At 50.8% G+C, this 27,703-nt stretch overlaps 7 protein-coding genes across 7 annotated transcripts; 4 read left to right on the forward strand and 3 right to left on the reverse strand.

Moving 5' to 3' along the window:
* Positions 1-218: 218 nt before the first annotated feature.
* On the reverse strand, positions 219-2,588 carry CDV56_103653 (WD40 repeat domain-containing protein; the record flags this gene model as incomplete). The annotated part of the gene is made up of 2 exons (XM_026757272.1): positions 219-1,657; positions 1,718-2,588. The coding sequence occupies 2 exons, from the start codon at positions 2,586-2,588 to the stop codon at positions 219-221; spliced, it is 2,310 nt and encodes a 769-aa protein (XP_026611733.1).
* A 1,780-nt stretch (positions 2,589-4,368) lies between these two features.
* On the reverse strand, positions 4,369-8,071 carry chsF (chitin synthase CHS3; the record flags this gene model as incomplete). The annotated part of the gene is made up of 3 exons (XM_026757689.1): positions 4,369-4,457; positions 4,513-5,318; positions 5,403-8,071. The coding sequence occupies 3 exons, from the start codon at positions 8,069-8,071 to the stop codon at positions 4,369-4,371; spliced, it is 3,564 nt and encodes a 1,187-aa protein (XP_026611734.1).
* Positions 8,072-13,387: 5,316 nt separating this feature from the next.
* On the forward strand, positions 13,388-15,612 carry chs3 (putative chitin synthase activator (Chs3); the record flags this gene model as incomplete). The annotated part of the gene is made up of 3 exons (XM_026758517.1): positions 13,388-15,254; positions 15,305-15,520; positions 15,569-15,612. The coding sequence occupies 3 exons, from the start codon at positions 13,388-13,390 to the stop codon at positions 15,610-15,612; spliced, it is 2,127 nt and encodes a 708-aa protein (XP_026611735.1).
* Positions 15,613-17,713: 2,101 nt separating this feature from the next.
* Positions 17,714-18,265, forward strand: CDV56_105234 (uncharacterized protein; the record flags this gene model as incomplete). Its single annotated transcript, XM_026758853.1, has 3 exons — positions 17,714-17,788; positions 17,895-17,969; positions 18,005-18,265. The coding sequence occupies 3 exons, from the start codon at positions 17,714-17,716 to the stop codon at positions 18,263-18,265; spliced, it is 411 nt and encodes a 136-aa protein (XP_026611736.1).
* Positions 18,266-18,818: 553 nt separating this feature from the next.
* Positions 18,819-20,623, forward strand: CDV56_105329 (uncharacterized protein; the record flags this gene model as incomplete). The annotated part of the gene is made up of 2 exons (XM_026758948.1): positions 18,819-20,134; positions 20,314-20,623. 2 exons carry the CDS (start codon positions 18,819-18,821, stop codon positions 20,621-20,623), a joined length of 1,626 nt encoding a protein of 541 aa, XP_026611737.1.
* Positions 20,624-21,536: 913 nt separating this feature from the next.
* On the reverse strand, positions 21,537-23,414 carry btgE (putative cell wall glucanase (Scw11); the record flags this gene model as incomplete). Its single annotated transcript, XM_026759156.1, has 2 exons — positions 21,537-23,089; positions 23,228-23,414. 2 exons carry the CDS (start codon positions 23,412-23,414, stop codon positions 21,537-21,539), a joined length of 1,740 nt encoding a protein of 579 aa, XP_026611738.1.
* A 3,602-nt stretch (positions 23,415-27,016) lies between these two features.
* On the forward strand, positions 27,017-27,370 carry CDV56_105942 (uncharacterized protein; the record flags this gene model as incomplete). Its single annotated transcript, XM_026759561.1, has 3 exons — positions 27,017-27,094; positions 27,159-27,283; positions 27,331-27,370. The coding sequence occupies 3 exons, from the start codon at positions 27,017-27,019 to the stop codon at positions 27,368-27,370; spliced, it is 243 nt and encodes an 80-aa protein (XP_026611739.1).
* Between the last annotated feature and the right edge of the window lie 333 nt (positions 27,371-27,703).

A 27,703-nucleotide genomic window follows, 5' to 3' on the forward strand; every position in this document is an offset into this window, starting at 1 on the left:
CCTTCTGCCCTCCTCAGAATCAATATTCGACTATTGAACTCTATAATAGGTAGAAAAGAGATAGATGAACGATTGTGGTATCATAGTCGCTGTAAACACCAAAGCAGATAACCTCCCCAAGTCCCGCCAGGCTCAGCCACAGCCCAGCCGAGCAAAGGAACTGGAACAGAGTAATCACGAATATCCTCTAACGCCACAGCACCAGCCATATGCAACTCCTACAGCAGCAATGCCTCATGCTCTTCATCGCTCAGATTCCACCAGAACCTCATCTGTCGCTCCCGCTCGCTGAGCACACACCGCTCGTCCTCGTCGAGGTCCGCCTCACGAATCCACTCGTTGGGAAGCCCCCGTGGTCCGTACGGCTGGCCCCATTGTCGGCGGTCAAACTCCATGAACCCGCCAAAATGCTCATCTGTGTTCGCCACCCAGATCGTGCTGCCGTCCGGCGAAAAGTCCGCTCCGCCAATCTCTCCAAAGAAATCATGGACCTGCCGACTCTGGTACGTCTGCGCGTTGACGATGGCGATCCGGTCCGCCGGTTCGGCCAGCAGCAGGGTTCGTGGACCTCCGCCGACCGGGGAGAATCGTACAGAGCGATACCCTGCTACGTCTGACTCGATCGTTTGTAAGATTCGCCAGGTGCGCGCGTCCCAGATGATCACAGTCTTGTCTTGGTTGCTTGTGGCGATGTGTCGCATGTCCGGCGACCATGCGCACGCAAACCCGAAATCGCGATGACCACGAAGCGGATGTACCGGTCGTCCTGTGTCAGCTTCCACCACCCAAGCATCCGGGGAATCACCGATGACCACACGCAACCGCCCATCGGGGGATGTGGCGGTGCAATTGATTGCTCGCGACAGCTCGTGATCCGCAATAAAAGTGTTCGTCTCGCAATCCAGCACGCGAATGTGCTGGTCATTCGACGCAAATACCCCCATCGGAGCGCGACTTGTCCGGCTCGGGATGATGTCAATGTGGTTGGTGATGGCACTGAGATTGGTCGTCACATAGCCTTCCACTCCTGCGCCCTCATTGCCCGCGGGTCGCAGGGCATATTCCCCGGTAAATCCACCGGCGATACAGACGTTGTGCGCAGATTTCAGGCTCGAGATTTTGACTGGGCCCTGGAACCCAGAATTAATTGGTGGTTTGGTCAGGTCAATCAAGCAACTCAGGTCGTCATGCGCTGGAACCCACGAATAGACCTTTGACTCGTGCGAAAATTGGACCGTGTTGTATGCGGGGACAGACATCAGATTCCGCAGCTGGAAGTGCTCGATGGAGGCACGATGTTTAGTGTGCATTGACTTCTCTCGAAAATAGAACTCTTCCTGCGGAAGTTTGCCGCCCGTCTGATGATGCGGATAGTCCACGTTGTGATACGACGTATACCAGAGGTCTCGCAGCTCGCGAGCATCCGACCGCTTGATGCGTAGCGCTTCCCACCACGGGATCTGTTGGATATCGTAGAAATCCCGTTTGTAGTTGTTTGGTCGGATGATCTTCTCCGGCGGTGTCCATCCGAGAATCCTGGATATGGGGTACGGCGGTAGCAACCTGGATATTAATGGAAGACTAGGTGTTGAGCGCGTGGTAGATTCCAAGAGCCACTGGTTGATAAACTGATCGATATTGAGATTCCGTTCGTGAGCTACATCCGACGAAAAGATTAGCCAAGCTGTCTACCGTGCACAGATTGATGGATACTCACTCGTCCCGTGGATCACAGAAGCAGGTAGGTGGGCGTCGATTGCTTGATCCCCAACTATCGCCTCGCCTTCTGGAAAATTGTTTTGATTGCCGTGACCGCCAGTAGGGACTGCTTCCATCACCATTGGGAGCGGTTCATAGTCGAACGTCCGGTAGAAATCGTTAAAGTCGACATCGGCGAGTTGCGCGGTAGCTTCTCGCGTCCGCGGACGGTCGATGTACTCTTCGTAGTAGTCACCGTCACGGTCCAGATAAAACTTTTGCGTATCATCGGGATCCTCCTCATGGTCGGAGACGCTGAAACCGTCTCGCGGCATTGGTGACTCGTAGTCCATAATCAAATCCCCCACGTCGTCCTCGTCGCTTTCTTCGGGAATGGCGGAGAAATGATGTCCCAGGACTGGATCGGTCGCCAGGATACTGTCCATAGTCATTCTGCCACCGGCCATGTATGGTCCGATAGGCACTCCACGTTGATGCCCCAGAATATCAGTCGTTTCTGAATCAGACATATACAGATCCGCTGGCGGAGACGACGAGTGGTCAACTGAAGCTGCTCGGATGTGCCTCCCCTCTCCGCGAAAATACTCTTCTCGTCCGATGACGGCATTAACGACTTCCGAGACAGCGAGAGCATTCGAGTCGTTGTCGAAAGCGTTCGGGTAATGAGATACAGCAGTGAAGGCGGAGATACCCGCATCGCTCGAGCCCCGGTCATTTGCTGGAGTCAAGCCGACGTCGTGAGATTCTGAGATTGTTGCTACTATCGGAAACTCGTCAATATCCGTGCGCTGAGTAGCATGCTGATCTGCTTCACTGGACATCTCGTCAGAGTCCTGGTCATCATAGGAGGAGACCTGTCCAAACGACATATCCACAGGTCGCGGGCGTGATGGCCCAGGCGCATCACATGACGAGGGGTGAGAGGCCCGATTACGGTAAAGGTGATGCGCAGGCTGTTCGGAAGGCGACGACAAAATCGACAACGGCGATGACAGCGACGATGATGATGACGATGGAAATGCAAAGTCACTTGGACCAGGCATCCCTTGGTTGTACAAAATCGCTTCTTGCCGAGACGCAGGCTTGCGCAAGCCACGGAGGGATAATCGAGCTAGGTTCCAGCCGGTAAGGCCGAGGACTCGCAGACAGTATTATTCCAAATTGAGGCTGATTGGCACCAAACCACACCAAGGGTTGTACAGGCGGAGATGAAGGCCGACCACGTTGTCCCTTGGTCGGGGATCAGGGATTACTGCACCAGTGTTCTACAACCGCAAGTCACCCCGCAGCTAGTCTCCGTCCACCCCCACAGTGCGGCGAGGCGAAGGCAGCCCGATATTAAGCTAGAGGGATGAAATTGAGATTCCGACCGCGTCAAAATCAAGTCCTGAACGATATGTGCTTTGTGAGTTGTGCGGAAGTGTCAAGTCACGATGATAAATCAGGTCGCACAGCACCCGTAGCGATTCTAGCGAAGGAGGTGATTGATCTCAGTACAGTGAGGGGCGGTGTTGCAGTATGTATGTGGGTAAGTACGTAAAAGGCAATAGTCTCATGCTCAGGAGTAAAGTCATAAGACACGGAAAGCCGAAAGCAACCGGGTGGATAAATGATGAGACAATGGCCTTTGACTAGACTATGATGCCCTGTTCTGGTTAGTGGCTTCTCGATGGCTGCACAAGTTTAACGCGATGTGAGGGGATGATGGTAACAGTGCTGCAGATAAGAAATCAGCGCCAGGTTTGAATGTGGGTGGGGGAACGGCGCACTTCAGCATGGCCGGCGTGTTGGGCACAAGAACGTGCATGGCCCGAATGTATCTAAGAAGATAGTGGTCGATCTGAGCGTCAGAGGCGGGTGACGATCAAGACACTAGGTATGAAATAGAATGGACACTTAAATCCACAGGAAGACAATAGGAAGGGATTGATGAAATGAAGGATGAAGACATCAGCTGAGCGATGAAAGAGGAGAGATAGTGGATGACAAAGGAGATTCTTAGTCAGAGTGACAAAGTAGTAACTAACTACTCGACAAGCAATCCCAGTAAGTTAACTGTGCCTACTTTTAGATACTCCTTATAAACTTGATAAGCATTAGACGCGTCATTGAGCATTATTTATCGGTTGAGGCAGAAAAGAAAGAGAAGAGAAGAAAGAGAGGATCACTTGCAGTCAGGTCCGTGAAGAGGTTCCCAAGTACTTGATGAGGCATTGACATTGGCAGTAGGTACCGCTTCAGGTACCATTGAGTTCTGCGTTCCAGACAGGATCAAAATCTGTATTTATAGTGGCATCATTTTCTACATCATCAAGAGCAGAGATCTTCAAAGGTATTGTCGAAAGTCTGATCACAACGACAAGTTCAGCTCTGCGACATCATTAGGATGTCTTTGTGAAAAAACATTTATTGCATACAGTAAGCAAGGATATCAACAAGAAATGATCAAGAGTTCCATGAACAAGCACACTTGAAGCGCCACATGGCAGTTGGCTAACAAGCCGGAGAAGAAATACATACACTTCAAAACTCGATCAAGGGCTCAACAGATATTATATGCCATGGTTCGAGACGCCGCTTCAGAATAAGATGCAACATATTACAAAAATCCCTTGTCAAGAGGACTATCCAAAAATATCGAAATGAGATTCAATAGTCCGAGTACGGCTCATATTGTGCCGGATACCCTCCGCCAAAAGGAGGTTGTGCCCATCCACTCTGCATTTTCAGCCGGCGATCTAGTGAAGAGGTTAGTCGGTGCCGTCAACAATAGGAACATCGAAGGCATCATACCTCTTTCAAAGTCTCGCCAACGCTTCATCGTGATCTTGCTGCTATCGAACTCTCCCTCGCCGGCTTCGTGGCCCTTGTCCTGTTCTCCCGCCGTCTTACGGGTGTCTCCCCAGCTGAAATCGTCAAACTTCCAGTAAGAATACGTCGGAAGGACAAAGTTCCAGATGGGTAGCGAAAGGAGATAGATCAACATCCACAACACGTAAACCAACCGATGCGCAGTCACGACGATGAGCACTCCGGGAAGACCCAGGATGAGCGCGAGCAGTACCAGAGGGATGATTTGAACCGGTTTCCTGATGATGGAAATGACGACGACATAGAACGTGAATGCGATGGCGGCTGGAAGGACAAGGGTGCCGACCAACTCGATGAAGATGACAAACTGCATACTGAAGCAGAATGTTCCGCAAAGATCCCGGACGAGTACTAGTTCCATGAGGTTGTGAACAGTACTGTTAATCCAGCGACGCCGCTGAGACAGAAGCACCATGAACTTTTCTGGCACCACGGTCTTACACACAGCCTGGGGCACAAAGATCTGCTTCCGCTTGGGGAAAGTTCGCAGCATCAGAGTCGACAGGTAACGATCTTCACCCAGAAGAAGCAGGTTCTTTTTGTGGAGAGTGTCCACCACGTTCTCGGAATAGTGTTCCACCACATCGGGATTGGCAAGGATGGGAACCCAATAATTCTGACCTCCCTTGGGCGCCTTGATGCGGTACATACAGAAACAACCAGGCAGACAGGTCACACCACCAAAGACCGACTCGAAAGCCTTGGATTGATGATGCGAAATGAAGTATCTGCAAATTTATTAGAGAGAGCGAAAAAGCGGGGGGGGGAAAAATGATGGCAAACGTAACCAGAAAAGGGAGGAAAACACATACTCGAAGACCTGGATCATCGTCACCCAACTCTCTGTCTTATTAGCGATCTTGGTCTCGCCACACAACCCCATGACATCTGGATCCTTCACCATGGCAGATATCATGTGCGTCAAGCTGTCGGGGAAAACTTTAGTATCTGCATCAACCATGAGGACGACTTCGTAGAAGTCTGGCGGTATCCCGGTCACATTCCAGAGCCCATTAAACATCTCATACTCCAATTCTGTCATTCTCTCGTCGAACATCACCTTTTGCAGGAAAGACATGAGGATAATTTGACTGTCTCTCTTGCCTCTGTTTCCAGGTTTTGCCTGCGTTGCCTCGGCCGGTGTACCGCACTTCACAACGATCATCATGGGTACACGCTGATGCTTCTCCGGCGGAATGGCGGAGGTCTCGCCATAATCATAGAACCCGGAATACACTTTCGCCATGTTATGCCGCTTGGAACCGGTGGCAACGGCCACATAGGAGAATGCCTCAACCTCATCCATGGGAATGACGGGATCTCGCATCATGCGAAGGACGATTTCCGGAGTGGAGAATTCTTCACCTTTACCCTTGATCATACCATCACAGATGACGATGATAGTCTTGTGGCTGTTGGGGTAATCGGTCATGGCGATAGAGTCCAACGTACTGCGGATACCTTCTTCACCTTCAGAGTAGCAAGTGACCAAGCACAGGGCGTGAGCGAGAGGAAACCCGTAGGGCTGCCATTCAGGAGGAGGTTGCGGGACAACCGCTTCGTGGATGTATGCAGCTGACCCGAGGCCATCGGAGTCCGCCCCGACGACGAGGCTTGAGCGACTCGCAGCCGGGTTCAGACGCGACGGATCTAGATGCAATGAGCCGCCACTGCTGTTGTGGCTCTGTTTGTACATGGAATTGGCCGTGCTTGGGAGTAGCCGAGAGGTGGAGTTCTGACTGGCCATCGTAACGTAATGAGGCCTTTGCTTGCCTCCATTGCTCACCGTGTAGGGACTGGAGAATCGTGAGGTTGTCGGTAAGAAGCTGGCTCGCTTATTAGGACGGTCGGGCAAATGTTGGTCTGCAAGGCGAGGACCAGGCCGATAGATGTCATTCGACCAGTCTTCAATCTCCTGCTTGCGGGTTTTCGAATCGGCTCCCATGCTGGTTTTCGAAGCCGCATACCGAGGAGAGATGAACCACTGGAAGAATAAGGCAAAAACGAATTTGACGGCGACAATCGACAGGATGAATATCAAGGACACGTAAAGGACGACCTTGGACGCGATACAACCAACCGTGTCCGTATCAATGGTACCGACCTTGATGATCTGTGACAGGCACTTTCCAATCTTTTTATCCTCGCCCGTTTGGAGGTAGTAAGTCAAGTCAACACCGCGCACATCCGGGTTCGTACGAAGTTCGGTAAATTTGTCCGGAAAGTTGACCTGAGAGTCATCGAGCCAGTTCAGGAGGTCAAGATCCAGGACGTTTCCCGAGTAGACCGCAAGATTTCGACTCTTATTCCTTGTATCGGCCCATGTGAAGTACACATCGCCCGAGCTCCGCAGGCTATAGAATGCCTTCCGCGCGGCTCCTGCAGTGTGGCAGCCCCAGCCAGTATAGTATGGTGAGGTGAAGTTCGGCTCCGTGGAGCCATCTTGGTTGAAAGCCGTACAGGGGAAGTACCAGGCGAGATCTCCGTCTGAATTCGAAGGGATATCGGATCCTGATTTCAAGGTGATGAGATCTTTGCAGGCTCCGTTGACCTTCTGGAAGAAGAAACTTCCATCCTGGCCTCCATACTTGTGAGGTAAGTCATAGAGAACATTAGAGTCAGCTGGAATACCCGCAGCCGCTGGATGCGTCGAGTGAGACAGGTCGTAGGCCTCCCCGTGAAAGATCATGTACCCACGGTCGACCTGATTGATCTTCAACCGTGTCGGAGGCGACGAACAAACGGTTGCGGTGAAACCAAACGTGAGGAAACCGACAAACGCTGCGATAAGTAGAATGATACTGATCAGACCGATCTTCTCGCGCCAGGCTTCTCGCTGGGCCTTTTGCGGCATTCCAAAACATTTCAGGAGGAAGTTGGGGGCCCAGAAAGTGATGATGGCACAGTAGGCGCTCCATGGGCTCGGCGGACGAACTTGCTCCATCGCCTTTTGCCGTCGCTTCTCCTCTGCAGCTGCCTTTCTTGAAATTTTTCGAGACTTTTTCCTCTTCGACCGATGACGGCTCGGCGCCCGCTCCATGGGCTTGTTGATATTTCCGTGCGTAGCAAAGTCCTCGCTTCTGCCTCTGTGCTCTGTGCTTCGCGAACTGTCTCTGTCGAGCTGCTCATCGCCTTCGATCAGTGGTTCATTTCCGGTTGTCGACGGGTATACTGGCATATTTTGAGACTTTTGACGATAGTGGTAGTTGGGATGGTTCTCATCGATGCGACTGCGCTCCGGCCTCACTTGACTCTTCTTGTGCCGTAAGTCTCCACCGGGTTCGAGCCTCTCTTCATCCATATCCCTAGTTCTCCTGGAGCTGTGCGAATGGCGACGATGGTGGTGTCGATGTGGGCTGGACAGGGTCTCGTTGTTGTCGCCCGACTCGATATCCCGACGTCGTCTGCGCGAAGAGTCTCGGAACGATTGCGTTTCCTCTCGCCGCGGGGGGACCTTTCCCGGCCTCTGGGGCAAAGACATGACGCTTCTATGAATTTTAGAAAGGCCTTGTCAGCGACGCTGACTGGTTTCCATCGGGAATTTGACAGAACCTGGTCGGAAAATACATTGCCAGAGGCACTCACCTTTACTGACTGCCGAGCATCAACGGATTTTAAATTTTCATATATATCGCGGTAGTTGCTGTACCTTTTCAAGGGGCGGAAGTTGTAAGATGTGCTGGACTGCCGGAGTCGTGATATATCTGTCGCGCACTGATCTGCGATGCCGTCCTTTCTGATGAATAGTATAAGCGGCTCCTGAAGCCAAACAATAACCCAAAGCGGATATCCAAATCGTAAGTCGAATGTTGTTAACGATCGTGGATTGTCGTGCGTGAGCGAGGGCCGAAGAGAATCGCTACTGGCAGAACGTGGGAGAACGGGCGCGATCAGAATACCTCCTAATATTCAAGCGAGTGACTGAAACCCATCATCACAGCATACTGAAGATAGCAGTCGAGAGCAAAAGATGGAAGAATGCAACGAAAAGAACGAAGCGGAAATTTGGGAAGAAAGCGCCCTGTGCTCAAAAGAGATTACTGGAGAGGTATGGACCATGGAGGGACTGCGATGGCTGGCGATCGAAGATGGTGCGATGCGGAGCAAGGCTGGCCAGACCAAGAAGGGGTAAAGGAAAATACGCCGGCCACTACTATGGAGAAGACTAAATAGACTTAGTCTACACAATAATACACTACTAAGGCGAAAATGGGAGTGCCCTCCGTAGTGTGTACAAAGGAAGAACCAGGACCGAACCTTCGTCTAGCACTGTCCCTTGAAACTGGAGCAGCCTTAATTATTTGTATAGGACGGTATTCTGTTCTGCACAACCAGTAATCCTTACCTGGCTAACTCAACGGTGGCGTCTGAATTGGGCATCACGGAATCATCCTTGGAATTGCGACCTGTCTGTTATTATTATCCAAGAGCCAAAACAAGGGTCCTGCAATCGCAGTCAATCAAAAGATTGAGCGAGATGAACAGTCATAAAACAATCATTAAAGTCATATTGGAGTCTACTGTATCTAGGACACCGGAACAGGGGCTAGAGGCGGTAGTCGCTGTAAGTGCTGCGACCCTTACTAGGCTTCTCCAATTATTGTACACAAATAAGTGCCATGTGCTCCGTCGCTAGGGGCAATTTATTATTCTAAGCCCCTTTTAGGTTAAGTGAGTCTAGGTACTTAGCAATGGTCTGCTGCTCTCTGCCAATCATAGGAGCCTTTCGGATCCATGAGTTTCTGTGGAGGTGCCGAAGTCCAATCGACCTAAGGGTCAACTTGTGATAGATCTTATTGGCTCTATCGTTCGAAAAAATTATGGTCTAGCTATATATGGGATAGTCTCAAAAATGCTAAGCCAATCATGTAAAGCCTAGTCTCTTTGAGTTTCCCTGTTTCTTGCTCCTCATCTGATCTAAAATTGAACTTTCTCAGGGTCACCACTCCCCAGTGCACCAAAGAATGAGTTGAATAGATCCTGGACTTTGCTGGAAATGATTTTCTCACTCCGCATTTCATTGTTCAGACCTCCTCTCAGTACGCGCAGAAAGTGTTGAAAAAACAACATTGATGCGCAATGTCAGACTACTACTCCATCCGTCAGACATGTCTGAGATTGACCTTATGCATGTATAAGCCCTGGTACATCTGTCAAGCCAACGGCGGGTGTTCTATTTTCAGATACACCTCAGTGTGAGCTTATCAGCTCTAATATGCCAACGAACCACCGCCACAGCGCAATTTGACAAAGCCAACGGACAGAAATTCAATGTAAATCCAAGTAGAAAATATCATCCAAGACGGTCATGCACTAAATAAGAGTATAGAAGAGATTTCTTTACAGTATACATGCAGTCGTATTTCCTGTTGCTTTTGTCCTCGTCTGCAATCCTTAATGTATCTAATTATGGTTCTCCTCTCATCAATATTATTTGGAGGGGGAAATCGTCATATTATATCCCCAGTCACCTAAGATGTCTCGGCTGCATGTCTCTTGAAATATCCACCTGACCCGATGACTCCGCCTGAGTTCCGGATCCATGCCAACGTTCGCAGTAGCATTCGAGAGATTATCCATCACATCATCAAGAACTTGTGTTGACTGTTACACATTACACAGTACGTACTATTCATGTGTGACGATGGCAAAATTGATTTGCTTGATGATGCAATGAGACCAACAGGTGACAGACATAGTACAGAGAACATAGTACTCTATAGAGCCTAGATACTGTTCAACTACCATCATAATTCAAAAGTGTATCTCTGTAGGGTGCGCAGACAGTTCTCTTCTGAAAGGCATTTTCTATTATGTATGTCCAAGCCCACACGACTCGCTTAACAAACCTGTAAAGAGTAGGTAAGGTACTTTAGGCGCCTTGTGGTGTGCTACAGTTTGATTTATACGGACTGTGGATTTGTTGCAAAATACTGAGCATCTTGGATGCTTAGTATTTGCGTGGGGTCTACAACTACCTAGCTCCCTCTTTTGCTTGATTGTCAAGGCTCAAGGCTTTACTGAACAGTGAGGGTTCTCACCCGTCTATCAGTCATATCAAAATATGATCCATGTGTGCACAAGCCTTGTAAGGAGCTCAAATGCAGATTATCGAGTCCCAAGAAGGAAGTAGACTATCGATCCTACAGTCATTAGTACCATGAGATCGACTGACTCGAACCCCACTCAGCAATAGCAAATCTAGCTCTCAGGTACTTTGGATGATGACACTTGCATAGCAGTCATCGCAACTGCTCAACGCTCTCATTGCTCAATGCCTTCGGGATATCGACTGTGGGGAACTCGGATCCGTGGTAGAGCATTGAGAACCCGAGAAACAATGCGGTGAGCCCGGTGCCATGTTATGATACCTCAACAGCTAGTAGTGACCATGTACTCTGCAGGTACCGTATCCATACTTACACTGTACAAGCAGACGGCAAGTCATTGACTTAGGGAGCAAATTGACAAGCATTTACTGCAGGACTCTTTAGTATCTACCTTGAGGCATCGCACAAGAGCAGTACGGAGTATTCTGAGCTTGAATCGAAGACTATCGTATTCTTCGACTCTGGTGCTTCAGCTGCCAGAGACACATCACCGGAATCTCACTTTGGGCACTTTTAAGCGATAGCTGAGACCAATGTCATTTCCGTCAAGGATGCCTGGAGGGTCCTCGAACGCCAAAGTGTAGGACATGACAGGAGTGCGGCTGAAATACGAGGCGGCTGAGGGTACTCCGTACGGTGAGGATGTCTATTTCCACCTCACCCTCACAGTAAACTTTGCCGTTTGTTGCCAGGAAGTAAATGAACGAAGCTTCTCTGCGTAGGAGTGTCTATCCGCGAGGTCTTTGCGACTAAATCAGGATGGGTGAGAATAATCGATGAAGACCAGGATCGTTAAACCTTCGGCTGCTACGCAAATATGTTCTGGGGAAGGACTTGGCATGGATTAGAGCATCGTCATTGTGAGAGCTTCATGCCGCAGGCCTTCTGTATGTTGATGGGAGCATGGACTGATGAGCCGCATGCTCGAATATGCGGAATGCCTGCAAGAGTTGACTAGGTTCGTTTTTTAGGCTCGAATCGACTACCTTACGTGGTAGTTGGTATTCCAATGTCGTGGTAATGATAGCCTGGCTTTCATGTCTTTGATGCTTGTCCCTTCTCTCCAGAAGGACTGGTAGTCCGTAGATATGTACCCAGTTGTTCTTGATATGATGTCTCACGGAGTAATGAGATCGCCAAGATCGGCCTTGCGCATGGGGATCCATCCCTTACTTTTCCAATTACTCCGTACTTGTAAGTTGTAACCTGCAGTTGAAATAACATCAAAAACATCGTGTACTCTCAAGCATGTAACGCTGTACAACTTTGACGTTGCTCTTTCATCATACCCAAGTGCCTGGAATACAACAAATGAACCCGTGGAAGACCTCAAGTTGTCCATGGCGGATGTCCAGAAGGACCAGCACTATTGGCTGGTCTGTAACCATTGACTTTGTATGGATACCTCCTCTACGGAGACACTGCCACCAGAGAGACAGACTGATTTTCTTGAGGTTCACTGTACATAAGCCTGAGTCACGACAGAAGAGTATGGACATTGATATGTCAGTACTTATTAAATCATATTATGCAGGTTGTTGGAACTGATGCTATTTTTGCCCCTGTAGCCTAAAATCTTTGCTGTTCAGGCTTATGTTCTCCGCTCCGTATCTAGTCCGTAAGCGACGGATTAATATTGCATTTCGATCTACCTTAGTCTAAGCACTCTGTAATAATTAATACTGCCAGAGACACCCGTTTATGAGGGAGCCGCCTTGGTCCCTTCCAAGCAATATTTCTCAGACCCTTGATCCAGAAACAAAACTAGCATTCAGATGATTTTTGATGAGTCCCGTAGTGATTTGTGCGCCACTTTCAATCCGTCTCCGACCAAGGCAAGATCAGAAGAAGATGATGGAAGGAGAGAGACAAGCTCGGATTATCTAGAGAGGGGAGAAAATACCACAATTCCACATGACCATTTCCAGTATGCTCAGGTGGGGGTTTTCATGACTCTTTCTGCGGCTTTCGTTGACCCAAATACTTCTGTCTGCCTAAGGTAATAAATACCCAGATCGATACAGAGCGGTACCGGTACAAAGCAGCAGCTAACATTTATGGAGTTAGACTCTTCATATTCGCCCACTTGGTGCATCTCTCCGAGCGTCTCCCCTTCTCCAAAAAAGTAGAGGCTCCCTCGCTCAGTCAGGCAATTGAGATTTTTACTTGGCTTTCTGGCTTCAGCTCTAGTCTACACTCTTCAGATTTGTATCTTCATCTCATCTCTGCTGCATCCTATCCCCTGAGACAAATATACCGAAATCCGACCATCTCAACTTGTACCCAACTGCCTCTCCCTACTGTTGACAGGTACGGAGTACTTACTACTACTACTACCGCGAGACGGTGGACCCAACCCCGACTCCCCTCCAGTTGACCCTCTGCTTCTCCACGATCCTGGTTTCATCCCCCAGTCACACAGTACATAACTTCAGTTCTTCACTCGGTCGCTACCACTGCAGTTTGCACCATATTGTACGCAATCGCAACTCCGACCCTCTTTCCCGACTGCTGCACATTCGCTTGTCCAAGTCTCGATGTCGTCGGATCTCTAAGCCCCCTCCATCTTCAATCACCCTCGCTCCAGGTCATATCGACAGTCTTTGAATCGGATACCTGGCCATTGACGGCAATACAGGAATCCTGTCTCCAGTCGTTGGCGCCCCATAAGCTATCTCTCAGGGAAAATGGCAAGCCCGGTAGCAGGCGAATACCCTCAACCTATATCGTCCCCTCCCCCGGTCTATCTTCGATCATCTCCCCCGCTTTCGCCGTCTCAGAGTCAATCGACTCCCAGGTCGATACCCCAACAGCGCGCCACACAACACATTACACGGAAGGCCTTGCCCGGCTCTAGGTCCGAAAATGAATATGCTCCAGTTCCGCCGGTCCATATTCACGAGGACGTGAATCTGCCGCAATCGTCCAACATGGTCCTTGAGAATACTCGCAACGGTCAACTCGAGGATCCTATTCCCACCACTGCTCTAGCTAATATGTCGCTTGGGGATCAATCGCAGTATCACCAGAACAGCAATGGAGCATTTCCACCACGCCGAGACTCTCACGCCCCTCCACCAGCCCCAGGGTCGAGGAGAGCCGGACATACGCCGGCTAGCAGCGGTTCCTGGTCTGTCATAGACAACCAGCTCAAAGATGAAACGAATGGTTCTATCCAGCCTAATGCCTCGTCTTCAGACCCTGCAGTTCCTAGTGGTAGCCAGAACAATTCCTCTCGGGGCAGCTTGGAAAGTGAGGCTCGCCCCGAGAACTTCGAGCCCTTGCACTATCATCACCAACCTTATCGTAACTCCAAGGTCGCACTCAAGTCGCCGTCTGGTGCCGGATCGGCGGAGAATCTGTCCGGCTCGAACGGTCACCTCTCAGCTAGACGGCACGGTATACCACGGCCAAACTCAACATACTCGTTCGTCTCGGAAATGGGCGGCGATGGTCGAAACTTGTCACCCGGTGCTTCTCCCTACCTTCACGCACGCGCTTCACCGAGAGATTCCTCTTCCCCCGATGTCCGTCCACTTTCTTTTGTCGATCTCCTCAACACCTCCTATCCTCAGCCAGGTCCGGCCCCTGCGCAACTGGACAACTCCCATCTTAAATCCTGGGTGGGCAACAATGCCTCCTTGCTCAGTCACAAACAGACCTTCGATATGTATCTCGCAAATGTGAAGAAAACGGACGACCCTGCGGTACAATATGAGTTTGCCGTGTTCATGGTCAACGCGATGCTGGAAATGCCGCCGGACGATCATGAAGCACGCAAGAATGCAGTGTATGGTAGGAAAGCAGCGGAAATCACTCGGGAAAGTCTCCTCAAGGAAGCCAAGTCAATCTTTCAACGTCTGGCCGACCGCAGCTATCCCTTCGCGCAGTACTACTTGGCGGATGGATATGCATCCGGACTCTTCAGCAAGGGCAAGGAAGACTATGACCGAGCGTTCCCCCTGTTCGTGGCGGCGAGCAAACATGGTCACGTCGAGGCCTGCTACCGTGCCGCCCTGTGTTATGAATTCGGGTGGGGGACCAGGGTGGAAGCGGCCAGAGCACATCAATTCTACCGCCAAGCTGCCTCCAAGAATCATCCTGGGGCTATGCTGCGCATGGCCAAGGCCTGTCTGGCGGGTGACATGGGCCTGGGCAAACGGTATCGGGAGGGCATCAAATGGTTGAAGCGAGCGGCGGAATCATCCGACGCCCAGTACAACTCTGCGCCGTACGAACTCGGCCTCCTACACGAGACGGGATTCGGCGATGATGTCTTTCCTGATCCGGCCTACGCAGCTCAGCTGTTTACCAAATCGGCGGATCTGGGCCATGCCGAGGCCAGCTATCGCCTCGGGGATGCGTATGAGCATGGCAAGTTGGACTGTCCTCGAGACCCTGCATTGAGCATCCACTTCTATACCAATGCCGCACAAAGCGGGCATGTCTTGGCGATGATGGCCTTGTGCGCTTGGTACCTGGTAGGCGCGGAGCCTGTTCTGGAGAAGGACGAAGGCGAGGCCTATGAGTGGGCCAAGCGAGCTGCAGAACTTGGTATGTGCGGCATATGAACTTGACCGGTTATGTGCTAATTTTCTACATAGGACTGGCCAAAGCGCAATATGCTGTCGGATACTTCACAGAGATGGGCATTGGCTGCCGTCGTGACCCGTTAGAGGCCAACGTCTGGTATGTGAGAGCGGCGGATCAGGGCGACGAACGCGCAAAGCATCGCATCGCAACCATTCGAGCTGCTGCCGACGGCAGGACCCCTGCGCGGAATGGAAAGGAAGGGCAAAAGGAGAATCGGAAGCCTTTAGGTGCGTTCAACGGTCATTTGTGCTGCCTCGAGCTAATCCACGGAACAGATGCCGGAAAGTCTGGGAAATCCAAACGGTTCACCATTTTCTAAAAAGCATGACGATCGATATTCACGACAACCTTATCCATCGCTCGATTTTCAATTGTCTATATGCTCCATATCTCTATGAGATTAATACATAATGCAGATTCTACGTACACATTTCTTCGACCTCGACTGCCGCCTGAGGTTCCGTCAAGGGCTATGGGGCGTCCAGTCCACCTCCATACAGCTGATGTGGGGATTTTCCTCCTGTTTTCTCTTCAACTTTTTTCAAAGACGGCAGCCACTTATGGAATGCATCCTATCAGTCATTGATTATTCATGTATCACGATCCATCCTTGAGACTTCTCAGTAGAGGATGAGCCCTCCATCATTCCATATCCCTTGCAAGCATTTTGTTGCAACAAATCTCTTTACTTCTCTCATCCATCGCTGATGCTTGATTTTTCGGCGTATGGCAAGCTGTACAGTTCATTAGCGGGCTTCATTGGGCGTTTGAACCATTGCGATGATGCTTCCTGATTACTTTGGTTGAGCCATTCAACGAGTCATAAATCTGGGGTCTTTGAAATATTTGTCAAAGAGGAATCAGAGAAATTCGATGTTAGTTTGGGGACTGTCAAAACACTATTCTCTTAGGAGCTATACGTGTGTAGGTAACGAGCTGGAGTGTTGGGTGCAGTCAATTGATGAGGGAGGGATATCACTCTGCCCATTGTCCAGTTTCTTCTAGAGCAACCGTCCCTTAACCAGCACAAGTACCTGCTGTGATGCCATGATGGACCTGTTGAGGGATCTTGCGAGTACGCTCTCTGTCGTCCCCGGTATGATCATGGCGTGTCTCTTCGATGATGCATCAACCACCGACGGTCATGCTATACGAGCCATCTTGCATCGGTCTAGCTCAACAACGCAGCACCACATAGTCGATTCAAGTCGAATTCCAAGCTTACGTAGCTTTGATCCATCAGGTATATTATCTGTGCCATTCAGCTCAGCTACAACCGATGTATCAATCCGGCTACTCTTATCACCGTAGAATCAAACATTCACATGCAGCATGTTCAAGGCTACCTATCATTATGGAGAGCGAGTCAAATCCTCCCGGATACATCGAGGCGCTGTTACCCCCTTTCGTCATTGTACCTACATTAGAATAAATGCATGCTGTGGGTATTCGCCAACAGGATCGACGAGTATACTGAGTTCTCAGAATCATGCTCGGCATTATGATCCTTGACTATTACCATCCATTTATGGACAGCCTGCAGCTAGTCTACTCAGTACATACGAGTAAGGTAGGACAACCAGCCATGGAATAACATATCAATCCAACCTCCAGGCGGGATCATTCTCCCCTGACATACTCCTGCAAATCGCCCTCGGCATGGAGAACCCAGTATCCATCTCATACCATCGACAGCTCCCCACTCCAGCAGAGGGTAGCACACAATACCCACCACCAGCCTCCAGCGACCAATAACAAGGTGTACGGACTCCGTGCTGCAGATCAGTGATCACTGATCAACAGCGCAACAGCTGATCCCGCCGATTGTGTTTCAGGTCGCTGCATCGCGTCCAAAAATATGGAGCACAGGGTGAGAGACAGAGACGGCCCAGACTTGCTCCTCCAGTCCTCTGAGACTCCCCCGTAAGGTAGGCACGCTCTTTGTCGCACCGACCCGACCTCCTGATTTCCATTCGGCTCTTTGTTGCGGTGTCACAGAGTACATAACCTGCTGCTCAGCCTCCCACGTTTCCATCTTGACTCTACTTCCAGAGGACCACTGTAGAGTGTTTTGTAGACTCGTGCGTCGATCGGATTCGGTTCAGGTACGTACGTTGACCATGTGCTATTACACTATGTCATAATGATACTCCTTCCTGCCTCCTTCACAGCCTTCTAGCCTGCGAGGTAGCACTTACGAAGGGGCGCAAGATAATTGAATCACCTTGGTAAAAGTGAAAGTGAAAGCAGAAAAAAAGAAGGTTCATCAAGGGATGAGAATCTGACAAGTCACGCAACACAGATTCCACCACAACCACTCTCATCCACGCCTTATCAAACTGCCTAATCATCGACGCTTTCAGTGCAGTGTACAGAGTCCTCCGAAATCAAATCAATACCCCATTTTCAAAAATCCCACGATGCGTCTCGTCTCGCTCGCCCTCCTCCTCTCCGTCGCCGTGGCGCTGCCTTCCGCCGAGAAGTCCTGCTCGGGCGTAAGTCACCTCAAACCCTCTCCCTCACGCTCTCGCTCTCGACAAAAGAGCTTGGGACTGCCAACCCCGCTGCGCAAGCTAAGCTAACCGACTCAACGAATAATAGGTCGGCTTCCCCTGCGGTAACGCGACCGTGAACGCCTACGACTGCTGTGTCCCTCTCGTCTGTGCCCCGGGCGCGGTAAGTCACGTCCCTCTGACTCTCTACGTCGACAGTGGCTGAAGCTGATGGAACCAGCAACCGGTTTGCCGACAGCCTCGTCGTCATTAATCTGCTACGGATGCGGAAACGGGAAGTGTGTGACCGTGAAGGATAAGCTGGGGTGCGGCTGTGCTGTGTTTCGCCAGTCGTCGCGTCAGAAGCCGGATACCGGTACCCATGGATGGGCAGAGGGGCAGAGGGGCAGAGTGTTCGAGGCGATCGATGGCGGCCGGAGGGCGGACAGGGCTCCTGACGTCTTGTACTTAGTAGATTAATCTTGTTGATAATGCCCAGTGACCTCCGGCTGTTACTTTTGTGTTTGTTTACGAGTGCGGAGTACAGCTGGATGATAAGATAGAGGAATGGGAACCATGGTGCGGAGTCTTCGCTCTCCATACTAAGACCTTCTAGCCGTTCATCTGTTGTGTCGTGACTGGCGCCAAATTGACATATCCACATTGGATGGATCACTTTCTGTGTAACTACACGCCTGGTTTCAGCTCCTTTGTACTGCTTCTTCCTCACGCGTTATTTGGTTCTTGCAGCATCTAGACCTCTACTTACTTGGCTCCAGTCAACTGCTGAGCATTCCATTGCCCATATCCAAGGTTATGTATCATTTCTAGATCACCGCCACTTCCTCCCCCTGATGCACACTCTACAGGGCTCAGTCTGTGGACTCAGTGGCGTAGTGTCCAGTGATGTCATGGGTATCGCCAGCTCTCACGATTGTGGCCGAGCACTCAACCCTAAATCCCATCCCTGCGATGTTTATAGAGCTCACCAGAGGCAGGTCATGAGTATCTCTGAAGCAATGGTACGAAAATCATGCAGTTCCCGAGTCTACGACGGATACGGGCCCTGTGGTCCAACGTCCTCCCGGTCTATTTGAGTTCATTTTTATCCCCGGGTGACCGACGGCCCATCATCATTCGGTTTTTGATAGCCACCAAAGCCGTTTTCTGGCGAATAGCGTCGATAGGGCTGAAGATTCTTCCACCTCGCCTGCGATCGCGTTTGCAACCCAGAGAACCTGTACTCTTCTTTCAGTGTTCACTAGTCACCTTTTTCATCCTGCTACTCCGTTTCGACGCAACACACATCCATGATCACTCAACAGTCTCTGGCTATTATGGCCCGGGGGCATTCTGGGCATGGATCATTACATGTGTGATGGCCTTCGGCCCTGCTGAGGGTCGGATTCTGCTAAGACGGATATGGTCGGACCCTTTTGAAGGTCTAGGGGAAAGGGGCATTATTGATCTGCCACACCCGTGGGAAGATAGGACGAATAGCTCTAGCGAGAGCAGCTGCCAAGGCCAAGGAGCCCCTGAGGAGGATGGGATAAAGCCAGAAAAACTTGCCGCCTTGAGGAAGATGCTAGACTGCTTATTCCTCCTTCTACGGAAGGACGAGGATGAGATACAGAAACTGCCATACCCCTTGGTTCGGCTTCTTCGGAGTATTGCTCGTGGTGCAAGCGTTTCTGGCGAGGCCAACTACTATTCTCTATTCACCGACTATCGAAGCTTCATAGCGACCCCGGGACTTTCCCCCGAATATGCTCAGCAGGTTCGGCGTCAAAATGAAAAGGCCATGGGTGAACGGGCCGAAAAAATCCTGGACTTTTTCCCTTGCACCACGAAGCGTCATTCCAACGACCATCCCGGATTCATTGAGTACCGTTTAGAGTGTCGTGGAGGGACTGTTGAAGCCTATCATGGCCTGCTCGATGATATATCAACTGTGTTCCCTTGGTTTGACATGAACGTCACGGACTTCATCATCCATCTCATTGATCTCCGCAATCGCCTCCAATTCTTGGAGTATCGGAGAAGGCTTACCGACCTACCGGCTCGACTGGATACTACCGCCTGTACCGCAATGGTATATCCCCTGATTGCATGTTGTGTGCAGCTGAGACGGCATTTCCCCTTCAAAAAGCACGAGTGGGGGGCTGAAGATCAGGCGGTGGCCTCTGTGGCCCAGATTTCCATCGCCTTGTCCACCTTTGCGTTTTTATCGAATCGACCATTCAATCGCTGGTTTACATGGCGGATTGCTGCCTGGGCGGCTGTCCATGTGTGCAGTTGTGCAGTCTTGTGGTGCCGCACACGCTACACACAGATGAGAACTGTTCGAACGTCAGTATCTTCTCTGTTTACCAACCATCAGGGTTTCCCAGTCTATACACTATATCCTGGGTTATATGGTGGATTGTATTACTGATTCTACGCCGGTGTTCTCCTGGCCGGTTTTTCCAAAACCTACCTTTACCATCCATGCCACACCTCACGCTAAGCGCTGTTTTTCAACTGATAAGTATGCCCATGGTATTAACACCTCATCCGTCCAAATTCGAGGAACTGCGTGCAATGAGCTCTTGGGATATGAATTTCGGTATCCCCCTTCCGCGCTCATCTGCCTCACTCGGCGACCTAGACCAGGCGGCTGCTCTGGCCACAGCGGTTGCCATTATGCTGTCTGATCTTTTTCAGCAAGGACTGTCGTCCGTGATGAGACGTTTTGTTCCCTTGCTGTTCGAAACTCTGAATCCTATTGCCCGGCTCTTCACGCTGGTGCGGGGGAAGTTACAGAACGATGAAGCGAGTATTCCGAGTACCAGAGCATGAACACGCGGTCGACAGCGATGGAGCCAGCTGACCGTATCATGGCGCTAGCGAGAGAGGGAAGCCGGAACAAGCTTCCTAGAACAAGACCCAGGGGCTTCTTGAAGAGAAGATGAGATCTATAGATCGTGGGCTTGTTCAAGTTATTCGAAGCCTGGGCGTCCCGGTATCTGCCTCTCCTCGAAGCGTAGTGGGAGGTATCTGGATAGGACAAGAAACCAAGAAAATTCGGGTACTGAGCAGAGATGGTCCGGAATGGCACTGAAGCCTGTCTACACCGACCTCATCACTCATCAGCATGTTCGTGGACCCATTTCAACGCGGCGTAGAAATCTCCACGGCGGCGGGGAACGGGTGTTCTGGAGCTAGTCAATAATCTACTGCGAAGATTGGAATGCCCAAGGCCTGAACTGTTTGGTAATGCAATGTGAGGTAATCATCAGCGCTGCGGTGAATGAGACCGCCTAGGTGAGCGTGGAGAAGCGCGGGACCTGAGGAGGGAGCAGGATCAGGGCATTTGGACGCAATGTGGTGGATGGAAAGGATAGTAATCCATGATTCCATGCTATCTAGGTACTGCATACATACATGTATGTCACATGACAGGCATGTGCATGAGTGATCACGGCTACAGTTACAATGGACTAGGGTCAAAAGGACAGTCATAGAATCCGTATGGAATTGCATATACAAGACAGAATACACAAAGAAAACAGATCGATGCGGCCCAGGCAGTAGACGTGAATAAAAAGTTATATCTACTACGGGAACTTGGAAGTATACTGAGAATGGTATAAGGTGGAAACTGTCGTTGAACACACACAAAAAAAAGAAAGGATATTTCCCGGGCCGACAGAAAATTGAGAATAACTCCAAACCTCCCTAGATGGTCTCAAAACGCAAGCTCAACCTGCGCTTAATTGAAGTTGTCAATGCAACCCCAGTAGCGCTCGACATCGAACTCGCCGGGCTCCTTCCACAGGTCATCGAAGTAGGAGAAGAAGACAGACTTGGAGCCGACTTCCTGAGCAATGGCCTTGATGGCGGTAGCCTGCTCGGTGGCACCGGGAATAGCCTTGCCGTTGGCGTTACCAGCGTGGGGCCAGCCGGTCTCCAGGTTGATGACCTCCTTGCCAGAGCAGATGCCCTCAAGGACAGCGATCTCCTGAGCAACGAACTTGCCGGCCTGGTCGGCGGAGACATCGGCGTTGAAGAAGGGGTGGATGTTGGCACCAACGATGTCGACAGCGCCGCACAGAGTGGAGCCGGAGGCCTGCCAGACGTTGATGGGCTCAGTGGTGGTGACCTTGCCAGTGTAGCCGGCCGACTGGAAGGAGGACTTGGCGGAGGAGATGAAGCCAGCAAGGGTGGAAGCATCGCAGTAGCCGTTCTGAATAGCCTCGTTACCGACGACGATCAGGCTGACGAGTTCCCACTGGGCCCACTTGGAGATGGCGGTAACCTGGTCCTGAGCACCGGAGACACCAGTGCTGCTGATGAAGACACCAAGGATCATCTGGAGACCAGAAGTCTTGGCGGCCTCACCAATGTACTCCAAGCTGTTGCAGTCGGTCGAGTAGACACGGACGTGGGAGAAACCCTTGGCTTTGAGGTTGGCGACCTCGGAGAGGATGGAGGACTTGTCCTTGCAGCCGCCAGCGTTGGTGTAAGGAGAGTAGGTCATACCCATCTGGCCGCTGACGGCACCAGTGGAGGCAGGAGCGCTGCTGGAGCTAGAGGGAGCAGCAGAGCTGGTGGAGGGGACCGCGGTGGTGGTGGCAGGGACCGCGGTGGTGGCAGGGATCGCGGTGGTGGCAGGAGCGGCAGTGGTGCTAGCGGCAACAGGAGCAGAGGTGGCCTCGTCCTGGCCGGTAAAGGGGCAGACATAGGTGTAGTCGGTACGGGTGACGGTCACAGTCTGCTCAGGCTGAGTGTAGGTACCAGGAGTGATGGTGGCGGGGGTGGGGTAGACAATGACGGTGCTGGTAGGGACGTAGGTGGTGGTGGGAGCAATGGTGTAGGTGCCAGCGGAGGGGCAGACGTAGGTGGTGGTTCTGATGACGCTGGTCACGGTGGAGCCGGAGGGCTCAACGGTGGCGTAGGGGCAGACAACGGTGGTCGAGGTCTCGACCACAGTGGTGACACCACCGTAGGTGTGAGTACCGCTGGGCAGTTCGGTGGTGGTAGCTCCGCACACGGTGGTCGACTCGGTGACGGTCAGAGTGGTGGCGGGGATGGTGTAGGTACCAGTCGAGGAGAAGCTGGTGACGCCGGCAGTGGGGAGAGTGACCTCAGGGGTAGCAGAGGTCGAGGGGGTCACAACAGCGGCGGGGGTCGAAGAGGACTGGCTCTCTGCGGCAGCACCGGAGGGAGTGACAACAACAGTCACGGTGCTGTAGCTGGTCGAGTGCAGAGTGGTGACAGCCTCGGAAGTGACGGTGCTGGGAGTGGGCGTGGCAATGGGGATCACTACTGATGTTAGCAGTGAGCTTTAAAAAAGATAGAAAAGAGCCCGATATCCTGATATGATCTGAAGCTCGACCAAGCAGCGAGTCATATCAAACACCGGCTCCGATCCGATTTCGGTCGCGACTTTAGGATACTTACGGGTAGGGGAGCCCCAGACAGTGACGACCTCGGTGGTGCAGCCGCAGGTAGCATCAGCCTCAGGCGCAGGCTGAGAGAGAGCACGACGCTGGTGGAAAGAATCGTGGCCGTGACGACGCATGTGAGCGACATCGGCCATGGCGGTGCCAGCGATGGCGGCCGCGGTGGCCAGAATAGCACCCTTCATGGTGAATAAGAATGTAAAGATGTTTCAAATTTCAAGGAATGCCCGCTGAACGAGTGAAGCGGTAGTGAATGAAGCGCTTGTAAAGGAGGGGCGCGGTGGCCTCTTTGTGCTATCTTGAGATGAAGAGACTTGAGGAAGTTCGAGATAGAAACCCACGAAAGGAGAGAAGAAGAGGAAAAGAAGGGAAAAGAGAGGGAGAAAAGAGGCGAGCAGGGGGGAGGCGAGTGGGCGGTACAAAAGCAAAAGCCCACTTGATGGCCCCTGGAGACAGACGGAGAGAGAGAGCCATTAGTTCTGGGCCCAGGGCCAGCACCCCAAAAGGGGGAACTCGAGGAAAATTACGGAGACACGTTAGTGAACACAGCAGCAGCAGCAGCGGTGTACTCTGATATGTTAGTCCAAGACGCTGGGCATACTAAATTGAGCATAGTCAGGCACCAGATGCTGCTGATTGGTAACTATAGGGGGGCGTTGCAGGGATCGTCCCAGAGGAAGTTGACCAGTGGTAGTCCGCACGGCTCGGATAGTTTGTCAGGGGTGGGTCAAAAGGTCAAAACAGCAAGAAATTCGAGTCGAAACTGGCAAATCATCGCTTTGCTCATTGTCAAGTTTGGGCTTAGACCGGGTTGATCAGAGGTCGTAGGTCAAACAATGACTTTCGCCTTGTCATTCAGATTTTTTACCAGGACAAGATTCAACTATTCTTTCGTCTCCATGTAACTATGCTCCATCCAATTGAAGATCCATTCATCTAGAACATTGCTCCATGTTCGATGGTGGTCTTTGGACTTTGAGGGATAGCAATGGCTGGTCTGGATGAGACTCGTGCGTGGTACTAGATACTCCGTACCTACAGATGATATTAATATTGACTGCCACTGTTTCAGCCTGTTCAGTGACTGTACTCCGTACTGTCATTTTGGTGGCAGTGTCATCCTGACTCGGTAATTTGACTATTCCTGTATTCCCTTCTAAGCATGCCAGCAGAGTAATTTCATCTTGCATTACAGCTCATCTGCCCGATGACTTCATCTTCAATCCTATCTGATCTTGCACTTTCAACAGGAGGGAAAAACAGTGAGTTGTCCATCTTCAGGCAACTTGGTTCCAGCGGCAACACTGCAAGGCACTCATCTCCGCTAATGCAGCCATGTGGAGATTTAACTCTACTACCATGAAGTGCTAGTCCCGGATAGGTATAGTGGATCGTCTGTAACCCTGCATTCTTGAGTTTAATTGGCGATTGCTGGCAGCTTTAATTTCCGGATGTTCCACCATAATTTAAGTCAGGATACTCGTTTGTAGGGATTTATTTTTGTTCTGATGAATCGATACCTCAGCCACCGATTTTACCAACCACTACTGTTATTATTATTATTATTATCAATTGCGCCCATGAATAGATGAAACTCTGCACTGTCCTTGGACAAGAGGATGAGCTCCTGCAGTTATCAACCAAATGGTTTTCTATTTCACTTTACGGAGTACTATCGTTGAGTAATTGACGCTTTAACGCGATTGCTATTCAGGCACCCAGTCGATCTCCATCTTCTCAACCTGTTGTCGTTTGGGGAATATACACTATCCTCATAGTCGCTGGGAACTTTCCGCTTTCAAAGAAACGTTTGGACTGAAGACGTCCAGATTCCAGATTCAGTACTTGATAGTCCCCATACACAGGGAGCAGTGTCCGTAGCACAGATCTCAGATTGTATATGATGATATATCAAGTCCAGATGCTGGCTCCGGCTAAAACGATAGCCGAGTACGAGGACTGGCCTTCTGCTCGCAAATCAAATGATTCAAATCCCATCGTTCGCTGGACGCCAATAATAGTAAACTAGATCTTGAATGTCATCCAGGTCGGGACGTACACAATCACCTAGCGTTCGAAGAAGGGATATCTCATATCACGATCGTGATCGTGTTTAATCCTCGTGCTCTCCAGTACAACCCCTGACTCGGAATCCAGCATCCCAGCCATCCATGCAGACTGACTCTGCAGCGGTATGTTCACAACAGTTCTGGAGACTGTGGGGTGGAATCCCCGGAAATTCAGCACCCAGATTCTTTTCGGCTACCCCTGAAGACTCGACCAACGAGCCTACTCAAGCGCTCACTGCTCAGGGGTGATGGCGCTTGGCACTATTGTTGGACGTTGAACGGTGGCTTCGCTCAGAGAACTAGTATGTTGCTATTCGGGAACTATCCACTCCACATTATCTGCTAAGTACGGATCACTCCTTTCTGTAGTCTGGACATGAGGCAAAATTCACAAAGTTGACAAAACCGTCCACTAGGGGGCTTAGGGCCGTTGTCTAAGACATGGTTTCAATAGAGCCTTTTCGGTGAGAAGGCCAGTCCTAGATAGGCAAGACACTGAACTCAGGGGTGTTGTCAATGGCCTGGTCGAGATGATGATAGTAATGTATGTTTCCTAAATCCCAACGAGGAGGTGTGAGTAAGGGCAACAGGGAGTGATCTCTGAACTTGAGTATTAGGTGATATATACAAAAAGAGCAACATTTTCCAACAATGGCCGGTTGGTGTAGTTGGTTATCACGTATCGTTAACACCGATAAGGTCGCCGGATCGAGCCCGGCACTGGTCATGATTTCTTTTTTATTTTTTGTTTCTTCCTTTTCCATCACAGGAATTTCGCCTTTCTGCAGTCCAGTAACTGATGGTTATGATACTATTCATTGGACTGCCCCCTCGTCAATGTTGTCTCTTCTGTTACATCGATCTACGATTTGAACCTTCGTGGAGGCCCGATGAAGGCGACTGGTAGAGTCTGACTTCAATGACTTGACCCATCATCAATGTCCGCTGTTCACGGAGCAGGACAGTCCTCTTCAGTGTCTTTCATTTCCAAGTCTATATATATCTCGACTAGAAGGAAAGGCTATCCCGTAAATCTCCGACAGTTTCTCATCTGAACTGTATCTCTGCTGCTCAATCCACATACTCAACACCAACAGCAGGATCTATACCTCGCAAACCAACCAAGTTTAAAAAAAAAAAAAATATGGAACTCGAGCACGATATATGAGCCGAATCATGACTTCCACTCATGACTTCCGCACGCCAACTTTACGGAGTACATAGCAAAACCTAGGACATACCTGTTCAAAGATCATGCCACCTGCCTACACGGCGACCACACCACCTCATTTCACCGCGCCACGATTCCTAGACCACGCCATCCTATCATGCCCTCGCCATTTCAATCCGGAATGACCTGGCGATTTATGTGATTTTGGTTGGATGCCGCTTTTCAGCCTCCGTATTCACCCTAAGGAACCTTCACGAACCGGTCGGTAGTCGTCGACATCTCGATTCCGGCGTCAGGTAAGGTGATTCGGAAGCACAGGTGCCTTGATGTGGTTCAATATGGTTCAATCGGTTTCCTTTGGAGAGCTGAAAGGCCTCGAAGATATAAAGAGGGTGGTGGGTGGGTGAAGCTGGGATATTACATCCATATTCAGCATCACTGATCTATCCAACATCAATCTGAGACCTCGCGACGCACTGAAACTACCTCAGCGAAGCAGCCGCATACAACCTTATCAATCAAATCAGAAAGCACTTGTCGTGGCAGAATGACCGAATCTTCCTCCTCTCGTCTCCAAAATGACTATGGAGCTGATCTCTGGGTTCGCTCTGGTGCGGAACGTCGCGTATGTACTTTGCAGTCTTTACTCGGACGTACTCGTTGATTGGCATGCGGACTAACGGGTGCAGCACCCAACGGCCGGACGGGGGCTCTTTGCCGGTCTTCAAGACGTGAAGCACTATAATGTCGACCATGGCTGGGCCAAGCGCAGTCAGGATCAATCGCAGGGGCTGTTTAGTTTCCTGTGGAGTCGGTATGTATCTTCGTCTTCTTGATATGCAGCGAACTGACTGTTCTCAGGTTCACGGGAGGAAACTATCGTCCCCCGACGGATTCATAGCTGATGGAGATGCCGTCTGTCTTTGGAGTTATTGTCGGTCATGGTCATGTTACGATATCACTGTTTAGCGTTCAGTACAAGCATCAGCATCCTCATCAGCATCAGTGTCAACATTAAGCTCATTCATTACCACCATCTTCCATAACCACAAACATACAACCATCCGTCCCACAGCCAGAGTATACAACACCCTACTTCCACCCCAACCCCCCATCCGACTCCACCACACTCCCCGTCACAAACCCATCCTTCATAACCCACAGATACCCCTCCGCCACATCCTCCGGCCTCCCAATCTCCCCCGTCAACGTCCGCCCCTTAATCCCCTCAATC

Source organism: Aspergillus thermomutatus, assembly GCF_002237265.1.
Source record: "Aspergillus thermomutatus strain HMR AF 39 chromosome Unknown NODE_209, whole genome shotgun sequence".
Lineage (NCBI taxonomy): Eukaryota > Fungi > Ascomycota > Eurotiomycetes > Eurotiales > Aspergillaceae > Aspergillus > Aspergillus thermomutatus.